This window comes from Hyperoodon ampullatus (assembly GCF_949752795.1).
Source record: "Hyperoodon ampullatus genome assembly, chromosome: X".
NCBI classification, from domain to species: Eukaryota; Metazoa; Chordata; class Mammalia; order Artiodactyla; family Ziphiidae; genus Hyperoodon; species Hyperoodon ampullatus.
The window spans coordinates 103774799-103798064 of NC_136913.1; the positions used below are offsets into that span (position 1 = coordinate 103774799).

The 23266-nt window shown below is 47.1% G+C and overlaps 1 protein-coding gene across 4 annotated transcripts in view; it reads right to left on the minus strand.

Moving 5' to 3' along the window:
• TMEM255A (transmembrane protein 255A) overlaps positions 1-22326 on the minus strand; it is a gene marked incomplete at both ends in the record, with an annotated part of 44618 nt that extends 22292 nt beyond the window's left edge. For 3 of the 4 annotated variants that reach the window (XM_079728293.1, XM_079728292.1, XM_079728290.1), the window contains 5 exons: positions 197-265; positions 5215-5304; positions 7459-7521; positions 15549-15691; positions 22269-22326. In XM_079728293.1, coding sequence (XP_079584419.1) covers positions 197-265; positions 5215-5304; positions 7459-7521; positions 15549-15691; positions 22269-22326 — 423 coding nt within the window. The remainder of the gene's footprint in view (positions 1-196; positions 266-5214; positions 5305-7458; positions 7522-15548; positions 15692-22268) is intronic. The other variant, XM_079728291.1, reaches the window with a different exon arrangement.
• Positions 22327-23266: the final 940 nt, after the last annotated feature.

The window sequence follows — 23266 nt, forward strand, 5'->3', positions numbered from 1 at the left end:
TCTGATTAGGCCTCATGAGGCTCTAACCTATGACCAGGGCCCCATTAGCACTGTGCTCTGACCCACTGAACAAATCAACTAAACATACCTTGTAGCAAGCTGTAGGCCCGGGAAAAAGAGTAAAAGAAAGGGGGTTCCAGGCAGAACAGGAGACTTTCCCCAAAGGTAAGACGTGCAGCCTCCTTCTGGCTCTTACCTCCTCAGCTTCCTTCTGGGATGTCTTGGGCACATAGTGGCACCGGTTAGCATAGAGTGGTTTCAGATCCTGGAAACAGAAACACCAAACCAAATGGGTCTTGGCTCTAGAAAATAGAGCAGCAATTGCTCTGATTGGTAATAAAAGATTTGAATACACACACACACACACACACACACACACACACCCCAGAGCAGGTAGTGGGTTGGGTTGATTTCTGAAAGCTGCCCATCTAGGGAGCCTGAGAATGTGAGGATCAGATAAAAATGTTCTAATAACTGCTTTCTATTGGGCCACTTGGTTAATGAGAAATTAGGAAATTGACTGAGAAGTGGGTTTCTTGAAATTTCCACTCTGGTTTTCTTTTATTTCTAGTCTTTGTCTCTTTGCAAAGAGTCCCCAGGGAACAAAAGTCAAAACTCCAAGTTATTGCAACATCACCCTCCCAATCGGAGGGAGGCCAGCTCCAACAATGAGGATTCATTATCACCTGGGGACAGGACCAGGGCTGGCTGACACGTACACCCTGCTGTCATTGCCACAGCTTTTTCAGAAGGAAGAGCTCAGGAAGCAAGCCCCAGGGGGATGGGTAGCCATGGAGCCTGCTGTCGATTTTAACTCAACTGAACGATGAGCCATTTTCACTCAACTACACAGATTAAAGACAGTGAACTCCAAAAATACCACTGAAGCCCAGAAAACTAACATGGGGCTCAAGGACAGTTGACTAACCCTGCTGGGGTAGAACAGACAGATGCAATCCAGTGCTACCTGGAAACTGTCAGTCAGGGGATGCTGCCCACTTTCCGGGGGACGCTAAACATCCCCTGACTGGTAGGGGGCTTTGACCAAAAGCAGGTTAGCACAGGACAAGCAGTTTATGCAAACTGACCTTTGGAACTCGGCCAAAAGCACCTTGGCAGAGGGAGTTTATCTATTGCCCCTCCTTCCCCCTAAACCCACTTCGCTCACCGTTTTCAATAATCCTGGTGGCTGCTTTTCCTCACACATGTGATTGAGCATCTCCTGTACCTGACACCCAAGTGCCTCCTTGCCTCCCTGCCTGCTGCCCCGTCAAGGACCTAGGACCTTCCATCAGCTGCTTCTACATGAATGTCCTGACCGCTCCGTGTTCTGAAAGTACACTGCCCTGTGGGCTCAGCCTGGAGTCAGGCTGGAAAGGAATGAGGGTTCTTATGGTCACTGCCAGCAGGGTTTATTTTCCGAGTTTGGGCAATGGCAGAAGTCATCATCATCCTGCCGAAGGGGAGGCTTGATGTGCTGGTCGTAGCCCTCCTGACCTCCTGGTTCTCCAAAGAGCATTCAGCCAGCAACTGCCTAAATGAAGACAGACGTGTGTGTGTGTGATGGTCGCCCATATGCTGCCTCTGGCTGCTCTTGTGCACTGAGGCCCCAGGGGAGGAACAAACCCATGTGAATGGCAGGTAAGAAACGGCCACTTAGCCGCGCAGCCTTTTACATCCGAAGGGCTAGCAACTCCGGAGTGGAGGGCTGGCCACGAGACTGCTTTCTGCTGAGTGTCAGTGTGCTCTGGGCGAGGCCCTCTCAGGGCGCGTTCACACCCATTATTTCACACCATCTCATGTTAACCCTGAGAGGCAACCAGGTTACTATCACATCCACGTGGAAGAGGAGAGACTGTGGCAGGAGGAGGGAAAGGGATTTTCCCAGCTAGTTAATTGCTATATTCGGGGAGGGGAAAGGAAGGAAACTGGAGACGAGAGAGAAGGAATGAGACACGTTTAGAGGCGGGTCAGGAGGTAGGTCTTAAGGGGAAGCACATATGCCCCCAAGCCAAAGGACAGGGCACCAGGAGGTTAAAGGGCCCCAACAACAGGAAAGGCTGGCTCTAACCCACCCGAGCGGTGCTGGGGTCCAAATGTGCCTTTCATTTAAACTGGCCAACAGACATCACCATAGATTAATAAAGCCTTCTCCCTCAAAACTGTGAGGACTGGCAGATGTCTTAGGACAGGAACAGTGTAGGCAAGAAGGTGTTCTCAAAGACTCATCCAGCCTTACCCCAACCTCCCGAATCAAATGCTCTACTGCAAGCCACTAACGGCAGGAGGTACAGAGGGCCTAGACTCAGAAGCTGGAAGAAACTTCCAGTAAATATAATTTGGATTTTTCTCCCATTGCCTTTGGCTGAGGTCAGTGATCAAAACCTTTAGGAGTTTAGGAGTCAGGGAAATGCAAATCAAAACCACAATGAGAAACCACTTCATACCTACTAGGATGGCTAGAATTTAAAAGTCGGATAATAACAGGAGTTGGCAAGGATGTGCAGAGACTGGCACACTCAGATACTTCCAGTGCGAATGCAAAACGGTGCAGCCACTTTGGAAAATTGGCAGTTCATCAAACGGTTAAACTTAGTTACCATATGACCCAGTACTTCCAATCATAGGTATATACTCAAAGGAAATGAAAACATATGTGCACATAGAAACTTGAGCACAAATGTTTACAGCAGCATTATTGATAACAGCCAAGAGATGGAAATAACCCAAATGTCCATCAGCTTGTGAATGGATAACCAAAATGTGGTATATCAATACAATGGAATATTATTAGACCATAAAAAGAAAGGAAGCAATGATACATGCTGCAATATGGATAAATCTGGAAAACGTTATACTAAGTAAAAAAAGTCAGGTTGCAAAAGACTACATATTATATGATGCCATTAACAGGAAATGTTAATTAATATAGGGAAATCTATAAAGAAGTAGATTAGTGGTTGCCTAGGACTTGGGGGAGCAGGGGGAATAGGGAAGTGATAGCTAAAGGGTATGGGGTTGTTTGGAGGATGACAAAAATCTTCTAGAACTGACGTGATAGTTTGCACATACCTGTGAATGTACTAAAAGCCACTGAATTATATACTTCAGATGGGTAAATTATATGGGACGTGAACTATATCTCAATAAACATGTTTAAAAAAAACATTAGGAGTGGGAGGAGGAGGGAAAAGGAGGAAGCCATTTTAGCTCATGATGCCATGAAAATCTACTGCAGGCTTCTTGGCCACTAGGCCTATGTTGCCATGGAGACTGCCTCAGAGTGAAGAGTGCTTGTCAAATGGGGATAATAACACCTGCCCTACATATCTCACAGGATTGCTGTGGGTCTCAAATGAGATAATAGATGTTAAGGCACATTGAAACACTAAATTCACTACACAAAAACAAGGAATTATTGTTATTAAGATGGCGCCTGTTGAAACAAAATAGCACACATACTATGATTGTCTACAAGCATGCTACAAAAATAGGTATATACTCAGAGGGTAATATGCAAAAATTGCATATGCAATAGAATTGCTATGTTAGGGTGGTAGGTTAGTGGATGTTACAAGCTCCTGTTGTGTCACTTGTCTTTTCAAAAAGAAAAAGATGAAGAAAAAGATGGCTCTCTCAGCTAAACTCAAAAGGAATGAGTCTGGTATAGGGGCTGACATATTCCTGACCCCAAAAGAAAACTGGGCAAAAAACTTCTCTCTTCCATCCCATACTTTTCCCCCTGCCCAGTAATTATCTCCTGACATGCCAGCACTGACCATAGGAATTCCACTAATCTTGGCAAATGAGGGACTGACTCTTATGTCTAGGAGGAGAGTCCAAGAGCAAGATGGGATTGAAATAATAATGTTGCAAGTCATCCTTTCCCAGATCCATCCACACCCAGGACACTCCCTCAGGATGACCTGCACTATTAGCCAATGACTGAAATGGAATAAAATATGATGGATCCACACAATATTCTGATAATACAATTTTTCTCTAATTCAATTGTTTTAGAAAACATATAATTCCAACTAGTTCATAGGATGTTTTCATTTTCAATGTTGGTTCACTTGGGGGAAAAAATGAGTATCTGAGGTTTTTGTGGGAGCTCAGTAAGCTGCTTGGCTCGCTCTCGATTTGGATTTGTGGGCCAGATCAGGGCTATACTATGACCTCCCTGGGACTTTTGCCTTTTGTGGACAGCTTCCTCCATTAAAAATTGTTGAAAACGATATTTCATTTATTTTGATTATATCTTATGACTGCATTGGTATAAAGACAAATTTCTATTATGTGTGAAAACATTTTTTTTGGCCTAAAAGTTCATTATTTTTCTTCTGATTTGAAAAGAAATGATCATATTTTTCTGGGACACTGAAAGCCCGTGGCTCACAGGCACTGTTGTCTACTGAGCCCAGTGGAGAAGGCGGCCCTAGGCCAGATATCTGGAATCGTAAGAGATGGAAAGCGACGTCCGAGGGGTGAGGGCTCCTGCAGGGAACCCTGTGGGAAGGACCTGAATCCTAGGCTTCTCCAAGAAGGAGCACAGGTTTGGGTTTCAGGAGTAAAGTAGCCTTACTCGAGGCACAGCTTCTCCAGAACAGGAAGCATTTTGGCGCCTCTACTCCAGGACTGGGCTCATTTTGGAGACTTCCAGCTCTGGGGCTCCCTCCGGATCCCAATCACATCACTCCTCTCCAACCATGAAGACAGCGAAGTTCAGGTATCCTAGAAAAGGTGTCTGTGCTCATGGGCTGCTCTTGTCACTGTTGGAGGTGGGGGAGGTCAGCTACTGCCACCTCCAAGGCTCTCAGGAAATCATGTGGCTTCCTGCGGCTCTCTCCCTACCTGCTCACTCCCAACACCAATTCCAAGCCAGTCCCCTGGCCCTTGTCTCTGACTTTTCCAAATGTCACCCACATGTCAACAAAGGCTTAGCTCCAACCCCTCCACCACTGGGAAGCCTGCTCTGATCCAAGGTAAACCTCTTGGGCACTTAGAGTTTATATGCCCAGCTTAGACCAATTTCTCTAGATGCCCGTGTGTGTCCAGGGATGTCCTCGTTTGGACGTCACCTCCTTGAGGCCGGTGATGTCACCTCCCTCTCCTGTACCCCTCACAGCCCTTAGAACACACCCAGCACACACACACTCAATGAAGCCTTGTTGTATTGCCCATTTACTTTAACCCAGGACTAAAAATACTCACAATGTGTCTGGCAGCGAAGACCCCGTCGACTATGGCACAACAAAAAGCTGCAATCACACCAAAGCTGATAAAGACGATGGAAGCCACCAGCTGTGGGAGTAGGGGTGGGGGACAACGCAAAAGTGTCTGTTAGCCTTCCACTATCGCTGCTTCTGGAGACAAGGCGATCCCCAAGACACCGCCAGCCAAAGCACAACTCTGGCCTGCCAGCCCATGTGAAGCGTGAATGCCCTTTTCAGTCACGCAGCACGAGTGGGAGTGGGGGAGGGGGACGCGGAGAAGGGGCCATTGAAGCACTTCTTACATTTTCAGAGCAAGCTAAGAAATTCACTCCAGGAGTCTATGAGCGCCCAAGGAAGAGGAGGCTGAGGAATTAGACTGCATGTCTCTTCCATTCTCAGACTCAGAAAAATGTTGGACCTTTCACATCATGAAGTCCCACCCCCTACTTTATTTATTGTGGAATTGGAGGCTCAGAGAGGGGAAGTGGTGTGTCCAAGGTCACTATCCAGTCTATGGAAGAGCCTGTGTCCACCAACTCCTAGTCTAGTGTTCTTCCCAACCCCTCATGGTGGGCAATGATGAAGAAGGGATGATTCTGAGGCCCCGCACAACCCTACATGGCCCTGCATCACTGAAGAAAGAGAACACTCAACTTATTATGGCTTAGGTGTCAAAGACATTTTACAAGGGTTGAAGTCTCTGAAATTGATCAACTCTGTGTGGTACATACGAAAAAATTCAAGTAAGAGAAATGTTTGCTGGAACCAGACTGCCCTATTCTCTGATCGCGTTAGATAACAGAAATTTTCCTAGTAATTTGTCTTCCATTACAAGGGCGATACTACAACCCAACGTGGGGGTAGGTGTTTCGAGGCGTAACCAGGGGCAGGGATAGGTACTGCCTAAGCCCACCATCTGCCTGTGTTGACCCTCAAAACACCCTCTTTGAGGTGTTTGGGGGGTAGAGTAGAGAAATAGCATGGCATTAAGCTGCTCCCCAGGGAGAAGGAGGAAATCAAAGTCAAGGCCACCCTAAGGTCCTCCCATCTCACAGGCTAGAAGGTAATACTGATCTCCTTTGGGAGTTGTTCAGAAACCTCGCCCCATAAATCTCACTTCACAGCACTACAGAGAGTTGGTAAATAATGGATGAAAGATGTCATGAAATTGGCATTATCAGCTATGCTATGATCAGCTCTACAATTAGAACTCCCCTGTCATTTTGAATAATTTAAACCCAAAGTGCAAACACAACTGGCAGCGGAGAGCCCAGGTGAAATGGAAGAAGAGAACTATTAGAACCCCCCTGAGGGTGATTCCCTACATTGCTGGGGGGAGAACACACGGTTAGAGTTCCCTGTCCCGGGAGCTATTACGTTATCTGATTAAACTTGCTGTTAAATAGACCCTAGCATCAGTCTAGATGCCACAGTGACTTGTACGGGGAAGCCTAATCAGTCCACCATCTGACCACTCACCAGGCATCTTGATTTACAAGCCCATAAAACTGCAAAATGCTTGCAATTCGGTCTGTACCATCTTCTCTTGCCCTCTAGGAAGACTTCTCAGGCTGAAGCAGGAAAATACAACAGTCTGCCCTTGCGGGCCCCCATTCAGACATAGAACTTTGTGAGTTTTACCTCCTGTTATATGCGTACCCTTCCTCTCAACCTTACACATACTTAGCTTTGAACTATGTATGGGTAATGGGAATACTTGAGGTTGGCTTCATAATTTCATTTCGTCTTCTTGCGCCCTAAATATATTTGTTCTGTTAATTAAACTCCCTTAGATTGGAATCTCCTAAAAGGCAGGAACCCTCTGCGAAAACTCCTCTCCAAGATTATGCATCAGAGAGGAAGGTGTGAGGGTCGCCAGTGAGCCAGGCCTGCAGCAGCAGGAATCAAAGAAGCAAAGGCATCCGATGCGAGGACAATTGGCCTGACTGGATAGGCTGGCGCACTCCTTTGCGAATGAGGAGAAAAGCAAAAGGCAAGATCCAGTCATCCCTGTGACTTAAGGAGACTTGCTGGGCCACTGAGGGAACATCAGGCAGGGTGAGAACAAGTCCCATACCACAGGGTCACTTTAAAACAAGTTCCCCGGAGGCTTAGGAGAAAAGTAAAGTAGCTGTTTCTTTTGTGGCCCAATTTGGGCAACCTTAAGAAATGTGTCACTTATCCACAGAAATGTTGAGCTTTTTCAGATGAAGAATTTGATTCTATAGCGATGAAAACTTACCATCTGCCGTTTGTTCTCCACGAGGTTTGATCCGATGATTCCAAGGAATGATCCAAAGCCGAGCTGCAAAGCAACATGGCACAGATAGCACGCGGGAAGATGGTTAGCCTGACTGCATGGTCGTTCCACCCCTGGGATACAATTCAGGATAACAGAAAATACCCGGGGTACAGATGCTAAACCCGTGCAGCTGTTACTCACACAAATACAGTATGAGTAAGAAAAGTATTTCTCCCACCATTTGCCAATTTTTCCTCGTAGATATGAATCACACCTAAAAAGAAACTCGTGTGCCCAGAAGCTAAAAGTAAAAGTCAACCATAGCTTCTCAGAGCCTGCTTATTTCAATTTCAATATCCATTACCTAGCATGTGACTGGTGAGTCAGTAAGAGACGGATAATGGTGAAAAGCACGCATTATATTCTGATCTTTATCTTTTCTTTGAAAAGAGACCTTCTATCCTGATGCACGAATTACAAAATAAAGGTTTGAAATAGCGATTTTTGATGCATCAGTCACGCTAATCAAACCCAGGAAGTACTTTAGAAATCAGCAAGCACCTTAACCTAGACTTAAAAAAAAGAGAACTATTTTTTTTGAAAGCCTGTATTTGTGGTTGACCCACTGCAATTTATGTTAGCACTTATTCACCTCTTCTTCCATCTCTGCTTCATTTATGGACAGAAAGCATTCATTAAAGGGTGAATAGAAATGGCAGTGTAAAACCCTGAAAAACAATTTCCCTGTCTAAGCGGCTGGGATGATGGCTCGGGGTAGCAGATTCCACTTTGCTCTCAGTTCTGCCATTAGTGGATTGAGTCTTCCATTCTCAGCTGAAAATGATCACCAACCGATGGCTGCTGTCAGGGGTGAAATGGAAGAAGTAAAAAGTGGTGGGAATGGACCAATAAATCTTAACGCAAGTCCAGCAATGTGGTTACATTTCTCTTGAGGCTCACTAAGGATCTGGCTTTCCATCTGCCGCCTTACCTTGGCTCACAGGGACATATCTTTCAGTCTGAGCCCCCCAAGCCTTACACCAAGTCTTGGAAATCTAATGGACCCAAGGGCTGGGCAGGAGCCTGGTGGGGCAGTGTAGGGGGACTGGGTGCTTGCCTCAGAAACCCAAGCATGAAAGAGAATGAAGGGAAGGAATGAATACAAATTTCCAACGACTCATTCTGCAGGGCCACTCAGCCAGCAACCCCTCTTGAGAAATAGAAGCTGAAGAGCATAAAGGTGTAACCCATGCCGTCCAAGACTCCACTGAGAACATCCTCACTCAATGGTTAAACTGTGCCTGTCTCCCACCTGGTCTTATGTGAAATGTAATTAAAATGTGTTGTGATGAAGTATAGTGATTAAAACCTGGTCATCAGACTAGCCTGGCTTCTAACCCCAGCTCTTCCACTTGTGGCTGTGCGACTTGAACAAACTGACTGACCTCTCTAAACCTCAGTTTCCTTATCTGGAAAATGGGGACCATAGTAGTAGCTGTCTTATAGGATTTTTGTAAGGATTAGCCAGGACAATACAGTCAAAGAACTTTGCACAGGGCCTGGCACACGGTAAGTACTCAGTAAATACGAGTTATTGTTCTAGTGATTATTATTACTGTTTTTAAAGACACTTAACTTTGGGGCAGCTCTAACCTGATTTGAGCTGGCAAATCCTATCATTATTTGCTCTATTTCATAAGAATTTCGTATTCTGTCTTATCTCCCCTCCCAATATGTTGCACAGCTCTTATTTTTCAGGAAGAATTCCATGAATAGCCTGTGCTTATGACACTCTGGGCCATTTGTGGAGACTGAAAGAAAGTCAGAGGGCAGTTCTTACATGGAAAATCAGTGCTTTCACTGAGCGGTTCATCAGTTTCCACAGATACTCACTGAATGCTCTTCTGAGCCTCAACAGCAGTCTTTGCCTTAAGACGGGAAGCAAAGGCACTCGCTCTTCCTGACACTCTCAAATAACTCTCTGATGGCAGTGACCGGAAGAGGTGGCCTGAAGCCTTATGGAATTGGCTGGAAAGACAAGGTGCTCTGGGACTGGAAATCCCAGGCCAACCAGTTACTTCATCCAGTTCCCTCCCCTTTCCTTCCATTCCGTTTCTATTCCACTCCAACTCATTCCATTTTCTAACACTCACTGAGTACTTTGGGAGATAAATAAGATGACGTGGCTCCTACCCTGCAGGAGTGCATAGTCTAGTGAAGGAGAGACAGACTGTGGCTTAAGGACCACAGGCGCGGTAGAAACAAAGTGCTGAAGGAGCAGAGAATAATTCATTTTGTATTATATCCCTGGCTCTGCTACTTATAAACTGTGTGACCTTGGGCTAGTTCTTTAGCCACTCTGTGCTTCGGTTTCCTCATCTATTAAATGGGAATCATAATGGTCCTGACCACACAGGACTGCTGTGAGGATTAAATGAGATAAGGTATGTACATAGCGTGACCTGCATAAGGTAGGCTGCTAAATACATATACATGGTCGTTCTCAGATCTCACAGAGGGGATAAATGGGGTCAAAGACAGGTAGAGTCCACCAGGTGGGGAACTAATATCAATTGAGTCCTGGCTGGAAGAATTCATTCATCTGGATGACAGGTTTATGAACTAACTCACCAGTATCACTAAAACTACCTTACATTTGAAGAGCATTTGAATTTAAAGAAGCGCTTGCCCTCCACCTTGGTCACAGTCATGTTAGGGAGTTTGGTGGAGCTCATATCATTCCCATTTGATAGGTAGCAAAACGGAGGCCTAGAGGATTGTATGGACTCATGCCCTCTTACAGCAAGTTCACGGCAGGGCCAGGACGAGCCCTCAGATCCCCTAACAGCTGGTGTTCTTCCAGCCACACTTTGCTGTATTTGTGGCCAGTGTTAGCAGAATAGTGACCTTCACCGCTGCCCCCCAGGGAAGAAGTTCCCTCTAAGGATGGAGTGAGAAGTCCTATTTGAGGAAGAGCTGAGGGGGTGAAAGTAAAGAAGGAAAAATCAACAGAATTTCCTGAAAATGGGCAGCTGCTTCTAATCAACTGTTTGCTCTCCTGAGGCCTCAGAAAGGTAAGCTCTGTGGTCCTTGCTCGAGAACTGCCCGGAATCATGGAATGTTCAGACCTTTGGAACTCCATCTTGACTCCCCATTACCTGAACAAATAACCAGTTTGCTTTGTTTTGGCTGCCCTCCACTTGTAGAAGAAAAAAAGGCAAATCATTAGAACTCAGATTCAAGAGCTCTTTTTAGGCTGCACCTTATAATCTATGCCTATTCCCATCCACTGGGACTGAGGTGCAAATGGATTAATCATTCAACAAGTATTAATTGGACATCTACTCTGTGGCAGGCACTGTGCTAGACCTGTGATCTGGAGGCCAGGAAGCGGGGTGGGGTATGATACCAAGACCAACGAGACTCAGCCTCGAGGAGCTGTAATTAGATAATGGGTCTTCAATCCCTTTCTGTAATCCTGAAATCAACAAAGCTCTTAAAACTAAAAGGGTTTCTGGTAACTAACTTGGTGGCAAAACCTGACCTTGAACTGACGTGAGGTTATTTTATAATGTTTATCCACTTAGTGTAAAAATTCACAGTTTATTGTAGAAAGATGAAGGTGCTTGATTATGGGGTATATCTCAAGACCCCACTGGGATGTTAGATAATATATGATATATGCAGTCTATTATCTTTCTGAAATTAAAAACAAAACAAAACAGTCTAAATTTGCAAACACATCTCACCCAAGGGTTCAGATAAGGGATTGTGGACCTGTATAAACAAAGCTAAATGAGAATATCGCCCAACATCCCACAAAGCAGAATGTGACTGTTTCCCAAGAACTATGAGTGGAAGGAATCTATGGTAGGGAGTTCAAAGATGGTAGACACCACTGTGGATCCCAGTAGCTGAGAAATGTCCCAGCTGTGTCTTTAAGTTGGAATAGGACAGAGCATTTGGATAAACAGAGAGAGAGAGAGCACAGGGAGGACGTTCCAGCCCAAGTCATGTTCAGGGGACTGTGAATTGACAATTTTGGTAAAAGAAAGGTATGGAAGACCAGGCCAAGGGCATCTTCAGAGAGCTTTGAATGACAATGCTAAGGAGGCAACAGGAAGCCAATGAAGGTTAGTCTTATCTAGCAAATCAAGACTCAAGTGTCATCTCTGAAATGTACTTACTAGGCTAGGAACTTTATCTTAGAATGATCTTATATTTTAGAAACATTTTCAACAAGAGGCAGAAAAAATTTCTGCCTAATTCACAATAAACCACAAAATCCCACTATCCAGACCTCCTTCTATTTCCTGAACATTCAAGTTAGTCAAAACTTTGTTGGATTTATCAAGAGTCTTCACATGTGAAGCTGAAGCCACGCTGGCCTAGAGAAGGTTTCTGGCCTATTGACTGTTTTGAATGATCCCTGTTGTCTCTGCCTCCTACTACCCCATGGCAACTCTGATATAATTTTCAATTAACTGGACACCCCCCCTTCCCCCGCCTGGGAGAGGGGACAGAAGCTCCTGGTTTCTTTCCTGAGAGAAAACCCAGGCTGGTGTGGGCCCTAGCAGTATAACAGCTGGTGGAGAAGGTTCTAGAGTGAAAGGCTTTCAGCACTGATCAGGTGGCCAACTCCATCTTGTGGGTTGCATGGGAAACACATGTAGAGGCCTTGTTCTCCTGGATGTAAGGTTAGAGAGCTATGGAGAAGGAGCTGGCTCTCTCCCCTGCCTTTTCCATCTTCATACAACCGAGGCTCTTGGTATTTTTTAGGCCTCCAGAGTAGAAAACTCACTGGAACTCTTCTGGAACGGACTATGTCTTGAACATTCGAGGACAGTAAAAATCCTAAGCCGGTTTGTCTTTCTGTGTTGGTTTTAATTTTTTTTAATTTTACATTTTAGCCTGTACAGATGAGCACATCTTTAAAGATGCCTGTTGCATACATGTCTTAGGATGATGATACCACATTCTAGCTCAGGTAGAGTAGCTAACACCCTATCATAATGCACCTCACTGTACAAGGGCATCTCGTTTGGCAAAATAAAGATTGCTCAGAAAAGTTTTGCATGACTTAGAGTTACGCAAACACGATTATATTTTTCAGTGTCTGAGATCTCAATATTTAAATGAATTGTATGGTAAGTAGTCTTTAAGTCATCTTTAAATCTAGTAACTGCTCCCTAATTTGTTTGTTTTAAAATTATAAATTCTCATGTACACATGTAACCAGAGTCCTAAAACAGCAGAGTTCCAAATAACCTGACATTTTCCCACAAATCTATACAATGGTCTTTATATTCAAACTGACCAATTTGATAGTGTGGAATCTGAAAATGCCACATTTTGCTCATTCTGGTTTTATTGCAAGCATACTTTGTTTATGGTGTTTTAGTTCTCCAGGTGGTTGCCGATCCACCTGAATTAGACTCCCCTGGGGTGTTTATTAAAATACACACCAAGATGGAGAAACCACTGGCTTAGAGTTTATATAATACCTCTCTAATAACCAAACTATTCAATTAGTGAAAGCACCCCAGTCCCGGATAAATCTGGATTCTCAGGCATTTATTGTTTCAGAGGTATGAGTTGTTTATTGTATTTGTTATAACATGATCTGACCTATCAACTCAAATGGATTTTTCTGCTCTTCAATCTTCAGTCTTTCCCCCTTCACTTCCTATAATTAAAACCCATTTTAAAGAAACAATCTACAGGAACTATAAAAGCAAAAAAATTAAGGTTAAACCATAGGGCACACTGCTAGGGCTGGCTCTCCTATTAACATTTCCATATTAGCTCTTAGCCAGACGCACACGCACAGACACACGCCCCCACTGCTTCAACTTCCAGTGCTAGTTGAACGTCAGGTACTCCAATAACAACAATCACGCGCCCTCCTTCCTTTGTTAATGTATTCCAACCCAGCCACCCACAGGCAGATATTCTACAGAGAAGGTTCAGAAGCACCGTTCATGAATAGTAGTTGCTACTCTTAAATGACATGGAAAATACCTTCCTCTCACACAGGGAGAGTCTGAATCTTGGCTTGAGCATTTGCTCATCAGTCAGAAACCTTTTACTAAATGCAGCTACCTGAAGCCCACGAAGTCACGCAGACCCTATAAATTGCTTTCCCAAGCCACCAAAATGCAATCTTACCCCCCCTTCCTCGGTCCCCCACCCCTCTTGTGTTTAAAAATAAAACCCAATTCTGCTGATGACTGGTTTTCTTGCCTCACCACAGGAAGTGGACCGGGTGAGTTCTCACATCACATGCTTAGCAGAGGGCACCAGACGGTGTCTGTGGGACACCTGCCCTCAGCTCGGCTCAAGAGCTGCGAAGGAACTTCCCGGGAAGGGCGGGCGGCCTTCAGCAGCTGGGCCCCAGTGTCAGGCCCCGGCTCCGCTAGGGCTATTGAGAAGGCTGACTGCGGAATCGGTGACCTAGGCAACAGGCGTCAGGCTTGGTCACTCACGGCGCTGGTTTGTCAAAGGCATCCATCTTTAATCCCTTCCCCTTTCTTTGCTTCTCTTTCCAACACCCCCCACTCCAAAAAAGGGGTAAAAAAGGAAAGAAACAAAACAACAGCAAGAAAGCCGTCTGCCCTCCCTGATAACCTAAACTGTAAACAACAACAACAAAAACCCATCTTAACCTTCCTTCCCGCTCTCTAGCAGTTACAATTGGGAAGTCATTTAGTTGATATTCAAAATACGATCCAACCTCTAGAGTTAGGTTTTAGGGTTCAATAGCAGTGTGTGTAGATCCAAATGAGGTTTTTGTTTGGTTTTCTTTTTCTTTTCTTTTTTCCTCAATTATATTGAGGTATAATTGGCAAATAAAATGGTATATATTTCATTTCATTTCATATACAACATGATGATTTGATATAAAATGAGGTTTTGTATGCAAAGAGTTCAGCGCTTTCCAGAGTGGATTGCATGCAGCCGGGGATGGGTAAAACAATCCACTGAAGTATGGAAAGAAACGATTTGAACTCTTGTTTCCTATTTTTTGTTTATCTAAAAGAATTAGAAAGAAATTACGCGTTACAAATATTCAATGAACAGACTGTCACTGGCGCCCTCCCTCGGTGTGAATGTCAGGTGACAAGGCGAGAGCTATCGTTCTGGAGGAGGGCAGGTTCCCAGCAGCAAAGGGTTGGTGGTGGGGCAGTTTACGTGTGCCCGGATAGTCTTATCTAGTCTTCACTAAACTAGTCCCAAGAAAATGGACAAGGAGTTTGGAAAGACTCCTGTTGATAAAGCATGAGTTGAAGATGACCCTAATAATGTAACACAGTGAGAAAATGACAGAGCTGACCCTTGGAACTCTTTGTCAGCCACACTGTGAGATCACATTAAAAAAAAACAATGATGCTCATGACAATCTGTTCATATCTGAGAAGAAAGCACAAAATAGTCAAAATTATCTAGTAAGCTATTTGAAATAACGACTTACAGCCACTATCTTTAATGAGATTTCATGCGAAGTGCATACCATTCCTTGAAATTTTAGTTAGTGTTAGTATGAAGATATTAAAAATTAAAGTGTACTTCATTTTAATCTAATTTTTGAACTTCCATTTTTGTATGTTTTATGAATATGCATATAATTTATAAATGAATAAATACACATATTTGAGGAGTAAACATTCCACATATTTTTCCTGAGAGGAGGGCAGGATGACTTTGGAGATCAGTGCTGTGCGTCACAGACTGTCAAGCTGCAAGGGTCCTCAGATTTCAGGTAAGGTCAGGTGACCCCTATTATATATATATAGGAAAGCAGATGCCCAGAGAGGAAAGGACCTCAGCCTAAGGTTAACACTGCTAATTAGTAACATGTCCTAGACCAGAAGACTGAGGTCCTAAAGAGTGAGATGACTTGCTCAGGATCACACTGCTAGTTAGGGATGGTGCTAGGATTCTTCTGCGTCTTAGTCCAGTGCTCTTCTAAACCAGCCCAGAGGAAAACTGAGCAAACACAGAAACTCAAACAGAATTGAAAACCATCAGAGTAGAACCAAATGTCTGTAGTCAGCAAGCTACTGAGACCTACCTATGCCTTTGATACTCACAATAACTCCCGGGTAGTAACCTCCAACAGTCACATTCTGGGTCCTGGTGGTTGCGGCGAGGCCCACCGTGAGAATTAACACGGACACAATAAGCAAAGTCACTGTGACATAGATGGAGTTTCGTTTCCTCCGATTAAAGGCTCCTGAAAGCACACAGAGAAACTGAAATTGCTCATTTCGGCTGGAGAAGGGATGGACTTAAAGAAAAAAATCACTAGGAAGGTTTTCCTTTCCTACTTCAACTAGTAACTGGGGTTATCTCTGGGGAGTGGGATTATGGGGAAGAGATGGAGCTTTAGTTTTTTGCAGTCATCAGGTGTTACGTTTACAATAATATATATATATATATATATATATATATATATATATATATATATGTTTCCAGTTTGAAAATAAACAACAGAAGAAATTGTGCCAGTTACATAAAAACAAAAGTAAACACATTCGATAAAAGATGTATCATACCCACTTAGTGAAGTGTTTCTTTCTTAAGCCAAATTATAAGGTACATGATAGATGGAAAGTGTACTGTGGAGATATTAAATGAAAATATTTTAAGGCCAATATGCAACTAAGGAGGGTTTTTTCATAAGCTGGAGATATGAAATTTCATTTTCAGTGTAAATATCAGAACCAAGCCAGGTACTGGGATTTTTTTTTTCATTTATTTCTGACATTTGCCACCTCATGTATAAATTTTTAAAATGGTGTGTTGGCAAGATTTGCCACATAACAAATGTGTGTAATAAAGTAAGTGTTTGGAGGCCATTAGTCCACAAAGATATGTATCGGGGGAGGTAGATGTGGGAGGATTATAACTTACACCGTTTAGGCTTATGTGAGGGTGACATAAATACAAATGATGAGAAACCCGTTCTTCTACTCAGTGCTTATCGGACATGATAGTGCAAACCAATATTTTTTTTCGAAAACAGGCTTATTAAGTCAGATAGAAAAATGGTATCTAGACTCGCTTTTGAATTTAATTTTTTTTTTTCTAAGGAATGAAGCACTGCTCAACACTGCGTGCATTTTTTCTGGAGGGGGTTCTCAACAGGAAATACCAGGGATGAGTTACACCTAGGAGTTCTCATAAAAATAAGCAACTGGGGGACTTGCTATGAGAGTCCAGTTCTCTAGTGGGGAGCCTTATGACAGGGTTGCCCACTCAGGTGGCTTGGCTGTCATTTATGGGCCTAAAGAGGCCACTTGGGACTGCTCGCAGGACCCCGCCATTCTGGGAGGCCTCGCTGCAGCCTCTGGAAGCAGCTGCCTTTGAAGCCGCCCAGACTGCGCCACTGGGAGGGAGGGGAGTGGGGATGCAGGAAGGGGGAGGGAGGCGAGAAAACCAGGGAGACCCAGGAGGCCTGATGGTGCTGAGAGGGAGGCACTGTGGCTGGCTCTGCAGCCCCCAGCAGATGCCCCCTCCTCGAGGGAAGAAGAGCGTCAGGAGTGCCACCCTGGGTGAGCCCCACCATCCGTCTCGTCTCCCCGTGCGGTCCCTGCCCAAGGCTCCAAGGGATGTGGGAGGGGCTGGCGGTCTCTCCCCTGACGTCAGCCTCGAAAGTGAGGGCCGTGACTCATCAGGGTCATTTCTAATACGGTACTATTCCAAGACCATTTTACATCGAAATGTAGAAGTGGCTTGAGCGTTTGGAGGCACCCACAGACTAAAGCGCCATATCGCACCTTGGGAGGAGAGGTAAAGTGAGTTGGGAAACGAGGCTCCTCTCCTGGGGGGCCTGAGTCCAGCCTCCAGGGGGAAAAACAACGGGACCGCTGGAGACACCTGTGATATCAGGGCCCTTTGTGTGAGAGGGCTATCTGGGATGCAGATGGGGAGCTGACTGCTGGTAAACCGAGGAGCAGAACGGGGAGACACAGATTGCGAAGGGTGCGGGGGCAGGAGCGGGATTTACTTCTTCTGTTTATCTGAAGGTTCATTACCCCTCCTCTAGATTTCGAGGGACCTTAAATGAGCCTCCAAACCAGGATCCCTAAGTCCATTTGATGATAGCCAGTTCTCAGTGAATCTGCCAGTTGGCTCCACAGAGGGGCTCTAACATAAACTTACCAACATCGCCCCCCACCCCTGTCTGCATTTCTACACCATCTTAGCCCTCCCCGACCCCAAACTGGCCAAAGAGAGTGAGGGAACATCTGGAAACAAGGGTATCTTTGTGGCACACAAAAGTGTCTCAACACCTCACAGGGAAAACATGTCACCTTAGAGACTAGATGTAGGGGAGTGTGTGTATACAGTCTTTCTAAATTCGGGGTATCAGTCGCCTGCTCCTTCCCGGCCAACTGGCTTTTGATCTTATTCACAGCTCTTGGGTCTCCTTTGCAAATATCACTTTAACTCTTAAAAGAACAGGAGCCAGGTCAGAAAAGTGACTCAGCAAACCACACGGTGTCATTTGAAAAATCTATTTTTTTTTTTTCCTGCTTTGGAACCTGAAGTGAAAATCCAGTCAGTTGAGAAACCCAGGCAGAGATCCTGCAGCTCCACAGGGGCCTTGCCTCCAGATAGGGTTAGTTTGGGATAAAATTCCTAAGAAAACTCTCCCATCACTAGGTTGAATATCTATTCTCTGTCCCCTCACATCCTCCCCCAAGTCACCCCTTATTTTACACTATAAGGACTAAAATTGTGTAAAATGAAATTACTTCTAGCTGCACTTGGGGAGTTGACCATTTTAAGGAACTCCAGGGTGAATCCCTTTGAAAAGTGAAGAATCACCCCTTCCATTTATCTTTAGTGTCAATTTGACTGAAAAGTCACATCTACTTAGAGCAAGACGCACCTGTCCTCTAAAGGTGTGGCCCAGGCTCCCAAAATGCAGCTCTTTGTGTCTACTTAGGACATTTTCCTGGCTGTTGTTCTATTTAAGGAGGGAGAAGTAGAGTTCTGTTCTTATTAGGGTACAATTTGGGGCCTGCCTTAGATGTTCCCGTAAACGCAGGAACACCTTATTCCGATTTTGTTTAGTAAATCAACATATCAAAAAAACCTCAGACACCATAAGGTACTTCAATAAAGCAGCAGGTATGTGAAAACAGTGCCCATCACAGTGTCTGATACCTAGTGAGCAGTCAATACTTGTTGAATAAACAGAAGTCAATGTCTCAGAATCGCTCCCTTTCTAATCAAAAAGGCTGTAGGGGGGAACTGTGAGAATAAATATGGGCTACGCTCATAGAATTGGTTTTTTAAAATAGGGTACACCCAAGGGCTCCCCAGATCTAAAAGCTTTCTGGCCAACTAGTGTCACAACCCCAGTGGCTCTCACTAGCCTGTCTACTTGGCGCCCAGTATCTCTCTGTTTAGACAACAACAACCAGCCCCGCAACCAACAGCAGTGGGAGAGTCTGAATCCCGTCACTGGCACTGCCTGCCCCCCTCCGCCCCCAGCAGCCTCCCTGCGGAACTACTGCAGCCCTCCCTCTCTGCAGTGCCCCTCCTCCACCCCAGATTCGTGACGACCAGGATGCTCTGCTCTAGAAGGGCCCAATTATTTGCTGTCTCCACCCTTCCCAATACAGCCAGCTTCTCCCTCCTCCGAGTCCCCTCCCTGGTCAGAGCCCCACCTGCACTGCGGTCTTTGAATCTGAGTCCCTCCCTTCTTCTGAAACCTTCTCAAAATTCACCTCCTCCGAGAAGTTTTTCTTGATCAGGCTCACTCTAATCACTCATTATTTCATGTCCCTGAGTTCCTAGATACGTCACTCAGTAAGTATATTAATTATAACTGCTACAATTACAGTTGTAATTGTGGGTCTGGTCCACAACCCATATGATGTCCACCAGTTCCAGCATTATGTATCTGACAGGAACCAAGGTGCGGGTTGCCAGAAGGTAGGATGATTGTCTCTGCTCACTTGTTTTTTTACCTAGTACCTGTTCTTGATTCCACCCCTTGATTATAGGGTGTGTAATCTCTGTCAGAGTGCAGCAAGGAGGGAGACCCAGTATCCTGTCCTGTACACTGTGTTGCTGACTGGCTAATTCTTCGGGCTGATCTTTGAACCGATTCGGATTTGCTTACCTGAGTCAGCTTTGCCATACAGGGAGGGTCCCAGAAGTCCCAGCCTTGAGCATCGGTGGAAACAGGTGGCTGCCCACACAAGAGCCTCAAGGCTCTGCCAGTCTCCCAAACATTTCCTTAAAGGTGCTGAAATCCCCCCTTTGGGCAATTCTTTGACCGGAGACATCCAAGGCCACCGGCGAATCACAAATACGTTATTTGCAAGGGAAGGAGAGCCCCGCTGTAGTAGAGGTGCCTTAGCGCCTGGGGGCGGTGTTGCCAAAAGGGAGATGGGGGTAGCTGGGAGGGGATGAAGGGGCGCCGGAGTCAAATTACCGGCCACGCGCCTGCTCCGCCCCAGCCAGCCAGCAAGCGTAGAGTGCAGGCACCTTGGTGCAGTGTGTGTCCGTGTGTTTTATATTTTATTGTTTTGGCTGCGGTTGTGTCCTGCCAGTAGAGGGAATCCCCTCCGAAATGCTGCCCTTGGAGGCTGAAACACTAAACCCACCCACCTCCACTTCCCTTCCCCCCATGCAAGGGAAGGTGGCGTTGCCAGGGCTGAGTTAAGTGGGAGTAGCTCCTAAGTAGCCTAGACGCTGATTCAGACCTGGGCTGTGCAGGACCAGCGCCAGGGAACTCCGGGGAGACTCCCCTGTCCAAACTCTGGAAACCCAGGGTTACCACACGACTGGGGAATTTGCTAGTGCCCTCGGTCTGCGCACTTTACGAAGCGGGCTGCGTGGAGAGGGCTCGAGCGTCCATACGGGATCTCTGATTCTTTCCCCTCAGTGTCGAGTCTGGGCTGGGCGAAGCCCACTCATCTTCTTGTTGCGCAGATCTTTCGGGAAACGCATGATTGGCTGAGGGCCCCTTGGAGCCCAAGGAAGCACTCTCTTCATCTCGTTCCCCAACCCACAGCGCAGGGTGCCAAGGAGCAACGCTCTACGCCCGGGGTCCCTAACCTGCCCACTCCCGCACGGGCAGACGGGCGGGCGCGGGCGGCCGGGTTTGCAGGCGGTTGTGACCCACTGCGGGGATGCGCGCGGCCGAAACCTCGCACTCTTCCACCCAGCCCTCCCTCGCGCACCGGCCTGGCTTCGGGGAGCCAGGGCTGCGTTGGCGCCACAGCTGGCCAAGGTGAGGAGTGCATTCTGTGTGCGTGTGCTTGTGCGCGTGTGTGCGTGTGTGTGTGTGTGCGCGCGTGTGTTGGGGAGAGATAGCTGGTGGGGGGGGGCTGGTACTGCTGGGTTCTGGATTCGGACCCGGGTCCTTGGCCTCATTTGTACCACGTTGCAAATAACTACGCCCTTAAAAATAAAAAAAGAGCAAATTCTTATACTGAATATGCAAAACCACTGGAAATACGGATCTTTCCACCATCCAGGAGATAACACTTTCTGGGGCCCCTCCGGTGAACGAATTCTGTTGAGACGGGGTCTTTTGCAGGCAGTAGGGAGCTCACGTAGGGGGTTCAGCCCCCTCCCCGCCCCCTCCCCTCGGTGTTCCCGCAAAGTCTTCGGAGAAGACCTGAGTGGGCTGCCTGGCAAGAATTCGGGACGGAGGGATTTTGCAGAATGTAAAGCATGTTGGAAAGAGAGAGTTCGATTTGGTTAAAGTGTATCCGAGGCGAATTTTAAGGTTACGTGGGATCATGGTTTGACAATCCCCTCCCGCTCTCCTGGGCTCCAAATTCATTTCTCCGCCCAGTGAAATCATAGTACTTGGGAAGGTGCCTAACCGCTGAGTGGGACTGGGGTTTGTGTTTGCTTGTAACTACCAAAAAGCAGCTTCTAGGGGCAGCCAGGTTGGTGCCTGGAGGCAGCTGTCCCCCACTTTTCATGAGGAAAGGTGTTGAACCAAATCAGGCTAGTGGGTTTCCCCCCTCCCCCTCCCTTCCACCCTGAGAAGAAAAGCGCGACTTCAGAAGACGCGCGGGCTCGCGCTCGCTTTCTTTCTCGCGCTCTCACTCGTCGTCCCCCCCCCCTCTTTTTTCACACTCACGCACAATTCCGGGCATTTGGAGCAAAATAGGAATCGAATTCAAGGAATGTTGATCCTGCCGCTGCAGACGGCAGGGCTGGGCTGTCTTGAGCGATTCCTCAGGAATTCCCCTCCTGCCAGCCCCCCCTTTCTTCTCCCCACCCCCCGCCGCCCATCCCCCAGGGTTGCGCAAACCCCCCCATCAGCGAGGTGCAAGTCAGGCCTCCCCCCACCGCAGCTCTGAATTTCAGGGCAGCTTCGACAGAGTTGGCAGGGGGCGAGGACCCTGCTTCTTCTAATTCTCGTTAGTCGTGAGCTCTTAGAAGTGACGGGGACTTTGCAAAGAGGGAGCGTCTAATGGAAAGCGAAGGCGCAGGTTGCAGGGAAGTGTTTTGATCCCCAGACAGCTGGGATTTACCACCGGCTGCAAGACTGTCGGCACACGCACACAAACACGCACTCACCCGCACTCCGGGGCAGGGATACTCCGACGCAAGCTGGGCGCTCGCATCTCCGCGCGTCGTCCCCGCCCCCGCCGGGCCGCTCCCCTGGGGCTCGGGTCCGGGACCCCGACGCTGGGGCGTGCGGACCCCCCCTCCCTCGCCCCGCTTCCCGCTCCCTGGCTCTCGGGGCGGCTGGGGCGCTCGCAGTCCAGGGGGCAGCGCACTCACCCCTTGCCGCCGCCGCCCCTAGGCAGGGCGGCTAGACTTACCCATGGAATCCGGCAGGGACATGTCGCTGGACCGCTGCTGAGTCAGGGACTGATGCATGGTGAAAGCTGCCCTGTGGCCCCGGCCCCCGAAGCTGCTTCACGCGCCCCAGGCTCAGGGCGCCCCGCAGAGCATCCTACTCCGCGGCTGCGCTCCCCGTCCCTCCCGAGAGCTGAGAGAGACTGCCTCTGGCTGCGAGCTGCAGCCTAAGTGCCGCCTCCCCCTCCCTTCCCCTCTTCTCCCTCCCTCCTCTCCTGCCTCCCTCTGCTCCGGGAGGCAGCAGCATTGGCGGTCCGAGCAGCGACGTGCGCTTGCGCAAGACCCCCCTCCTCCCTCCCCCTCGGCCCCCCCATCCTAGTTATCCACCTCCCAGCCTCCCAAGCCAGACAGGGAGCCGTTTTAGCCCCTTGGGGCCAGGACTGCGTAGAGAAAGAGGGGGAGGCTACAACCTGGGGCCGGCCGGTCTTCTCTGTAGTTTGGAGAGAGGGTCTTGGGCAAGTACCCTGTTCTAGGATTTATAATTGGGGAGGGGGCAGAGTAAGAGGTTCAGAGCTGAGAGCACACACACACACACACACACACACACACACACCGACACACACACACACTTGTGCAGGTTTGGTCTTAGTGCTTCCAGAATGACATAATGGAGCTGGAGATGATCCAGAGAAGGGCCACTCTATAATCAAGGGGATGGGGGAGGGTGGAGGGGGCTGCCATATGAAGATACATTAAACAAATGCAGACTCTTTAGTCTAGAAAGATGAAGGCTGGGAAGGGATGTGACTAGAGTGTATAAAATTATGCAGAGATGGAGCAAGGGAACACAGCCTTATTCACCAGATCTGAGAATTCTAGAACCAATAGCCCCCTAAGAGCTAGAAGGAGATTCAGCTAAAGCAAATATGACTCTGCATCAGCACCCGAGTTTGTGCTTCTGTCCAAGGTGCTTTTATGTTAAGGATCTCATTTTCTCGTCACAGCAGCCATGCAAGGCAGG